Source organism: Cimex lectularius, unplaced genomic scaffold (assembly GCF_000648675.2).
Source record: "Cimex lectularius strain Harlan isolate CLEC.00 unplaced genomic scaffold, Clec_2.1 scaffold26, whole genome shotgun sequence".
Lineage (NCBI taxonomy): Eukaryota > Metazoa > Arthropoda > Insecta > Hemiptera > Cimicidae > Cimex > Cimex lectularius.
In genome coordinates, this window is record NW_019392721.1 from 2,129,339 (window position 1) to 2,138,720 (window position 9,382).

Sequence of the window (9,382 nt, forward strand, 5' to 3'; positions counted from 1 at the left end):
CCTTATCGGCCTACATACAATGGAAAAATAGCGAACCATCCTTAATTCGTCCCCAAGGATCCACTAATCCAGGCAATGCAGGACAAAATTAGTGAAGTAAATAAACAAAGAAAAGAAGTGGTTATTGCATGGATTATGGGCCATGTGGGCACAGAAGGTAATTAGAATGCCGATCGAGCTGCAACAATGCCACGTAACCCGAAGACCCTTGTGAGCACGGCGGTCGCCAAAAATTATTAAAAAAATTTATGCTGGAAGATTGGCAAAACTCTGGGTCACAATGACCGACAAATTGAAAGAAGTGAAACTGTCTGTCTAACCGAGGGCTATGGAGAGGTAGGATAAAAAATCAGAGAATTGTTTTGACTGGGGCGTCGGTGGCCGCAACGGTTTAGGCGTTGACTTGGATATCAACACTGTAAGGTAAAGGTCCCGGGTTCGAATCCACCTGCCCTGCAGTCGAACCCGACATACTTACAAATGGACTTTTTTTTTCAAAAGCATCGCCACCCTGAGGGTTTAAGTGTTGACTCCTCTACGAACACGGCATGGACATCTCCTATTTAACAAAAGCCCAGGGAGATGTCCCCTGTGTGGTACACAAGTTAAACATATACTGATAGAAAAATGTGTGGCTTTTCTTCCAGTCTCAAAGTACTAAACACAGTAATGAAGGCAGCGAGATGTTCGAATACCTACATATGGTCGCATTTGAATGTATTTATTAGCATGAGTGTTAAATATGTGTGGGTGGGTCGTGGTTGTAATCCTGTACCTAGCAAACTAGGTTAGCTTTAGGTTACGTGTTTTTAGAGTGAAAGTAGGCGCGGGCGTAATATCATATCCCAGTGGCTCCCCAATTTTAGCTGTATATACGGTATGAAAGGTTATATCAGTATGACTGTATTTATTAGCGTGAATGAGAACGGACCTTCAGCAGTAATATCGAGTACCGTGAAACCTGCCAAATTAAGGTTAGGCTAAGTTTGAATGCGTTGGTATGTTTCAGGTTTAGAGCTTTTCCTCTCGAATAGAAAAGCTAAATACGAGTAGAATTCAAGTACCATAAGTTCCATCAGGAAGATCTCCAGGTTTCCTTCGGGAAAACTGATTCTTTTTGGTTGAAACAAAAAACGAGTTGCTGGAGTACCCCTGGTAGTTAGACGGCCGGGAAAAAAATTGTCAGTACTGGACTAAAAAATGAAATTAATTTTTGTAGCAAATTTTTCAATAAATACCATCCAAATTTAATAAAATTACGCTCATCCTTAAATATTTCTGATAATTATTGGACTTGTTCATTAACAATATTTCCTCCAAGTACTATAATAATATCAGTATTTTCTTTCCATTTGTCTGGAAAGTGTGTGACAGAAATTGTTAAAATAATAAATCAGGAGCTGACCTCCAGTGATTTTTGTTTTAATCTGTGCCAAAATTTATTTGTCTCTATACAATCCTATGTAGTTCGATTAGAAAATAAATTTTTATACATATCAATAAATGTTCAATTAAATAAACGGTCTTAACTGCCAAAGGGGGCGTCGGTGGCGACAACGATTTAGGCGTTGACACGGCGCTCATCACTGTAAGATAAAGGTCCCGGGTTCGAATCCAGCGGCCGCTGGACATACTTACAAATGGGCTTTTTTCAAAAACACCGGCACCCTGAGGGTTGATATGACCTCTGCTGTCGCGAACCCTCGTTAAAAAAAATGTGTTGTTTTGTTCTTGTTGAATTTCATTTTAATTAAATTAGTCACTAAATCTGTGATTCAGTCTAGGGTTGATAATGATATTGCTTTTTTATTTACATTATTGCCAAACAAGGATTTATTGAAGGTTTGTCAATTATTCGTGTCTTTAGAATTTTTTTTTTTACTTTTTGGCATCTTTGTAACTAATTTGAAATTATAGTCAACCTCTTGTCTTCGTAGTCAAAATAGTTAAAAGCAAGGGTATTTAACATAGTTACTTGAATATATGTGCTTATCCATTTTAATTATGTTACTTTTCAAGTAGATGCAGGATGATTCATAGCATGCTGACATAGTATCATTAACAATATAAGATTTATGCTTTGTTTATTTTTTTCTTTCCCTTCCTATTTCGCGTAGAGAATTTTGATATTCGTTTATATCTTATACTTTTCCACAGTCACATACTCTATTGAAAAACGAATCGCATAAAATTTCCTTTTCTAAACTAAAATTGGCTATAATTAAAAAAATGACCAATCCTGGAAAAAACATGTCTTGTGGATGTTCCTCAAAAGCAGTTTATGTTTAACCAATATTTTTGAAATGCGTCCAAAATTAAAACTATCTGGGTGAGTAAATCTATGAGTTTTCAGTTCATGTTTTTTTTTACCTCCATTTAAACTAGGTTGTTTTGCATAATTTCTTGAAAGGAGAAACATATTATTTTAATTAACCTGCATACTATCAATCACCATTTGAATTCAGTATGTTAAATTTGAAGAGAGTAGGAATTTTTACTGTTTATTTGTTTTAATTTACCCATGTTATTTTGACGGAGGGTTGGGCCGGCGGTTGGGAGCCTAGAGCGAACCCCCATGGATAATCCGGGTCTGATTTCTGCAATAATATGGTAACCAGCTTCGCCATCGCGATCCCCGCACTACACTCGGTTACAAACACACAAAAATTCCCGATAGATTTGTCACACAACGGCACCGTTTCTATAAACACTGACACATTTGACACGGCCTACAACACTTTGGGTTCAAATGTTTAGAATTAGAACCGTTTAGGATTATCCCTCCCTTGTCTTATCTGACTTTCTCCCAAGAGCCCAAATGTGCATTTTTCTTTGCTTATCGCCATTGTTACAATGACGGAAAATGTTGTCTTTTTGTCGTAAACAAACAACGGCACATCTAATCACAACCAAACTCGAGGATATTTTTAAGCTTCCCTCTAATATAATTCATGATTGGTTTTTTACTACGTGGGCTTAGCCATAGCCCAGTATGTTTGGATTTGAATTGGCGTTTGATAATCGAGTAAAAAATGTATTTGTATTCTGTTTGAGGATGGTTAGGGTTCTTATTAGGAGGGAAAATTCAAAAGGTGAGGTTGAGATGGGAAGTTAGTGTCCAAGTGGATCGAAGTCATGATAGCTCAAGTGGTAGAGCAGCGGCGTATTTAGCCGAAGGTCGTGGGTTCGAATCCCGCTTGTGACACTGACTTTTTTATCTCAACCAATACCTTAAACAAATTAATTAATTGAAATATATTATTTGGTCAAGCGTACCACGAAAACTAGTGAGTTCTTATTAGAGTTACTTTGTTTGGCAGTTTCTAATTATTCAGGTTCACCCTTCCTCGTTTATGACTGACGACCATGCCATCACCGTTCCAGAAAAAAAGAAGAAAAAAGTACAATAAGAATAGAGTATCAAGATCTTCTGAAATGAACGTAGTAGAGGGAGAGGGAGAGAAAACGAAAGAATGTATATCATTGTACTTAAAAATCTTTCAAATTTAAATTCTGGAATGACCTCTACAATTAAAGAGAAAGGGTGAGGGAAAGAGAGTAAATATAGGACAAAAGAGTGAAAGGGACAGAAATTCTATTCTATCGTCTAATAGACCATATTAATTATTTCAATTAATTATTATTTTTATGTGAGGTCTTGGTTGAGATAAAAAAGTTAGTGTCACGAGCGGGATTCGAACCCACGACCTTCGGCAGGTTCTAAGGTCGTGGGCTCGAATCCCGCTCGTGATACTAACTTTTTCGTCTAGACCAAGACCTTATATTAAAAGAATAATAAATAAAGATAGCGATGAAAAATGCACCACCCTTTAGATACTAAGGGAACTAAAATTGTGCATACCCTGATGGCCTTTTTATCCTCCTAGGAGATTTTTTTTTCATGGATTGTTTTCATCTATATGATGTTTAACATTTTTTCCAAGTTTAATTAACGAAAAAACTTATTCAATTTTGTTTAACAAAAATTTTTGTATGATCTCTCTATTATATTATATTAATATATACATTTAATTTTAAAATTTAACAACTGAAATATGTATATATTTTAGGATTCAACAACTGACAATTTTGTCCTTAAAATTAAAATTAAAATATATAAAAAAATTAAACCAAATAAAATTTTATATATATAATAATTATATATTTCTGATTATATTAGATTGATAATTAATATTAGTTTAAAACGATATTTTTTTAAAGCTGGAATATTTTTCATTTAAAAAATATTTATTCCGTAGAGTTGAGAAAGTTTATGCAACGAGATCTAGTGTCTTTAGTCTGAACTAACCAAACATTTTCTTACAGTATAATTTATTAAATGTAGTGAATGTATATTTGAAATATATATTTAAATATAATTCAGTACTTAAAACAAATAAGTTTAATTTAAATCATCCATCTTGATAAATGTGTTAATAACCCAAATACATTGTGAAATGTTGAATACTGTTCCATTGGCTTTTACTTCTCATGGGGTTTTTTCAGTCATTAAGTTCTGTTTATTTAAAAATTTTAAATTTTCCTTTGAAATTAATCTATTAGTATCGAAATTAGAGAGATTTTACTGTAAAGTTAGAACAATAAGCCAAAGATAACATTTTTCCTATCATAAATCTACATTTTTCTCCTTGGATTAACTTTCTACTGCACTTTTAACTTGGAACTTTCACATTTTTATTTTTAGGAAAGTTCCCTGGCATTCTTTACTAATAAAAGAATACATCGTTTCGGTTATTGTAAGACTAGATGTAATTAATTGAGCCATTCCTCGAACACTGAACAATTAAAAAGCCTTGATGATCGACCATTTGGATCAAATGTACAGGATGTTCGGCTCCTCGTACAAATTTGGCCAGTAGATCCTATGTTCAAAATGGTACCAAAAAGTCCTAATTAACTATGGTACTAATCTTAACAGTTTCGGAGTTATTCCCCTTTTTCTGATTTTTTTAAGATTTCACAAACTTGCTTCAAATAAACAATGATAACTCCAAAACTAAAAGGTTTTGGACAAATCTGTTGATACCATTAAAAACTAAGTTAATTTCCAATAAGATGTGATAAATACTAACATTGTAAACTTTGGAGAAATAAGTGTTTTAGTAGCGAGAACTTTGAAAAAAAAATTTTTTTCAACGTTGAAAAACTGACTATGGTGATTCTAAACTTCTATTTCCAAACCTAGAGACTAGCAAATTTCAGAAAACGTACTCCATTTAATATCCTTTTTAGGGTGTAATGCTTTGTATAAATGCTTTTTTAATTATAAAAATTATAAATTTGTAAACGTTGGGGAAAAAAGCGTTTTAGTAGCCAGAACTTTGAAAAAAAAAATACTGTTTTTCAAAGTTGAAAAACTTACTATGGTGATTCTATTTCCAAACTACTATTCTACTATTTCCAAACCTGGTCTCTAAGACCAGCAAATTTCAGAAAATGTACTCCATTTAGTATCCTTTTTAGTGGTGTAATTGCTTTTTTAATTACTTTTTTTTTCAAAGGAGAAGATAACTATGGCTACTTTTTTTATATTTTCAATCCAATCCGTCAACCGCGATTTTTTCCGTTCCTTCATCAATTTCTTCACAATTGACAAAGTAATTAAAAACGCAATTACACCACTAAAAAGAATATTAAATGGAGTACGTTTTCTGAAATTTGCTAGCCTCTAGGTTTGGAAATAGTAGTTTAGAATCACACAGTAAGTTTTTCAACTTTGAAAAAAAAATTTTTTTTTTCAAAGTTCTCGCTAATAAAACGCTTATTTCCCCTAAGTTTACAATGTTAGTATTTATCATATCTTATTGGAAATTTAACGAAGTTTTCAATGGTATCAACGGTTTTGTCCAAAATCTTTTAATTTTGGAGTTAACCTTGTTTATTTGAAGCAGGGTCGTGAAATCGTAAAAAATCAGAAAAGGGTAAATAACTCTGAAAATGTTGAGATTCGGACCATAGTTAATTAGGACTTTTTGGTTCTATTTTGAATGGAGAATCTACTGGCAATGTTTGTAACAAGAAAAGCCGAACACCCCATATCTCATTCCTTTAAAAAATTTAATATCTAATGAAAATTTATATTTTTTTTAAGTTTAAATAAGCTCTCTCTCTCTCTCTCTCTCTCTCTCTCTCTCTCTCTCTCTCTCTCTGCATGTCTGCTGTCTGTCTGTCTGTCTCTCTCTTCTCTCTCTCTCTTCTCTCTTTCACACACACACACCCACACAAACTCGATCCTCCCCATTTCAATTGACAGTAAATTATTTGCTCATGGCTCAGAAAGAAAAATTTCGGAACAATTTCGTTAAATAACATTAATTTCTGTTCACTTTTCCCAACAGCAAAAATGATTAATAAATAAATTGGTGATTTGTTGAAAAAGTTGGAGAAGTTTTCCTTTAACCAAAAAACATTTTTTTCCTAGTAACTTGGTTGCTCCAAATTAAAAACCGTGCACTATTGCATTTAGCGTCAACAAACCTTTCAAAAAATGTACATTGATTCCTATTTTTCCATTTGAAATAGTTAAATAGTTAGTTTAGTTCCGTATCCTGTTATCCTGAAAAGTTGGATCAAAACTTTTTGGGGGTTTTCCACAAATGCCGTAAGATCGAAACTAGAGTTTGGTCAAATTGGTACACACCATATTCCCACCCTCGATAAACATGTTTAGAATAATTTTCCACCGCAGAGGGGAAAAAAACTGATTCCACGCTTTCAAGGTGTTTGACCATAATCGGACAACGATTTAGTCACGCTCGCCCGATGGCTCGGTTAGCAGTCAATGTCAATCGAAGAATTGGGACAAGGCCGTTTTGGGAAGAAAAGCAGGAAAAGGAAACGTGAACTTTTGAAACGTTTGCATTTGACATTTTCACCAGAGGAAGGATGTCGGCTAATACGGCCAATAGACCGGCCATCTGATTGAAAACGATTATGTTTTGCGAGTGTAAATAAACCGTGTTTAAAAATTATACAAATTGAATGAAATTGAAGTTGTCCATCTGTCAGATCAAAACTGCGTGTGGATCTACACGTAGAACTTAACAAAATCTCACAATGATATAGAAATTGTCATAATTGGTTATCTCCACTATAAGTCGAATTTAAACAAAATTAATCATACTTGATCAAGATGATTTCTCTATAAAGGTATAAAATACAGGTTCAAAGGTCATTTTTATTTCTTTTACTTGCCCTCAAGAAGTTAACCCATGCTGAAAATAAATATCAACCCATAATATTATGTTAATTCATTCGAATTAAGATGTGCATATCTACGAAAGGAAAAAGAAAAAAAAAGACTCTCACGCCGCGGTCGTGGGTTCGATTCCCACCGTTGCCCCTGGCCCTTTTTTCCCAATAACCCCCCAAATTTGAACACACATATACGAATTTGTCACATGGCTAATATGCATAGTTCATAACGCAAAAAAAAAATATTAAAAAAAAAAATAAAAAAAAAAAAAACGACCACTTTTCCCTCATTAATCATATTATTTGTATAAGCAAATTGCACGCAATGTGACCCACTTTACATTTTAATTTAATTTTTACATGTATGCATACATTTTAATTATTTTTATTGCACGATGACATATAAAGCGGATTTTCGACTGTATTTTGTATATATTTTAAGCGAAAAGACAGTAGAACTCGAGAATGAAGATGTTTTGTTTTTGAAAAAACGCCCCTCGTTCAAACAAATAATAATATATATGTGTTATAATTTATAAAAATTTATGTACATAACATATGAATAAAATGATAGGTTCCTATCTGCCTACCACTTTCTTAGGTGTCTTCCCTCCCCCTATCTCATCGCTTTTATTTGACTCTATAAGGCGAATTCAACCCAATTTTTTTGACGAAATTTTTTTTACAATATAAATTTTATTCTATGGACACGTGTAAAAATTGAAACAGTTTATAATCCTTTAATAGGTAAAATAATTACAAAACTATGCGAAATTAGCTCTGTGAGAGTCAAGTTGGCAAAATGGACTTAAAATTCACTGTCACAGCCGCACAATCCCTTTCACTCTTTTATCACCATATTGGTTTCTTTCTTTCTATCTTTTAAATTTCTTTTCTTTTTCTTCCTTCTCTCTCTCTCCCTCACTAACTATGCTTCTGTTCTCTCTAACAATCTATCGGTTTATCTTTATTATAATTTGTCCCTTTAGGACTTTCCTAACTATCTCTGTTTTCTCTTTTTTCTTTTATTTTAATTTCCCTTTCTCTCTCCTCTCTCTCTCACTGCTAACTCTTCTCCAGATCTTTCTAACAATCTACCTATCAATCTTTACTATTAATTAATCTTTATACAAGGTATTAATTGAGATAAAAAAGTCAGTGTCACGAGCGGGATTCGAACCCACGACCTTTGGCTTAATACGCCGCTCACCTAACCACTTGAGCTATCGTCCAGTCGAATCATCAATCATCTCCGTAGCCATTTCATTCGTCACCGAGAATCGAAACCTGATTACACGGCTAACGGTGGGTTCGAATCCCGCTCGTGACACTGACTTTTTTATCGCAACCAATACCTTGCATAAAGATTAATTAAATGGAAAAAAGTTAATTGGTCAATCGGCCACGAACTCTTTTTTTCACTGACGGACTTTTTTTTAAATATCTTTGCGTCTTTTTTTGTTTTATCTAAACTTCCCTTCCTCTCGCCTCTCTCTCACTTTCTCGCTCTCTCTCTCTCACTCTCTCGCTCTCTCTCTCTCTCTCTCTCTCTCTCTCTCTCTCTCACTCTCTCTATCTATCTCACTTTTGATCACTTACATATCCTTTTCCTTTTCGTTGTTTTCTCACTATATTTATTTCTCTTCATCTCTCTTTCTTTCTTTCTTTCTCGTTATCTATGTATCTTTCTATCTATCCATCTATCTCAATATACCATTCTGTTCGTGTTCATTTACTCGCTTGAATTCTACATAAATTTCCTTATTTTTTAAAAATAACTATATTGTATTATGTACTATGCATATTTTTATCTTAAATAAAACCTGCCTGTCCCTTTTCAGTCATATTTGCAGTGTGTACTTTATTGTTTATTATTAAATGGCCTTCAACCATTTTGGGTCAATTTTACTCTCGATTGTTTAACTGTACAGAGAAGATAAGTTTAGTTAATTTTTTTTTCTTAGTCTCTCTTTGGTTTAAGGTTATAAAATATGGCATTGATCTGAAGGGACTTCTGTGTTTATTAACGTGCCTACCGGCCAAGGCAACATGAAGCATGTAGCAACATATATTTAAGATTTTTCTTTGTTTTAACTACAGCTTGTGATAGTAGTGGTGGTAACATTTCTATGTTGAGTCTTATTTATTGTTGACGTTCTTATTGTTT

At 33.5% G+C, this 9,382-nt stretch overlaps 1 protein-coding gene across 1 annotated transcript in view; it reads right to left on the reverse strand.

The window, feature by feature from the left end:
• Nucleotides 1-2,718, reverse strand: part of LOC106663977 — an 89,104-nt gene extending 86,386 nt beyond the window's left edge. Inside the window, exon 1 of the mRNA XM_024226663.1 lies at nt 2,520-2,718. Within this exon, the coding sequence (XP_024082431.1) occupies nt 2,520-2,627 (108 nt within the window). The 5' untranslated portion in view covers nt 2,628-2,718. The remainder of the gene's footprint in view (nt 1-2,519) is intronic.
• Nucleotides 2,719-9,382: the final 6,664 nt, after the last annotated feature.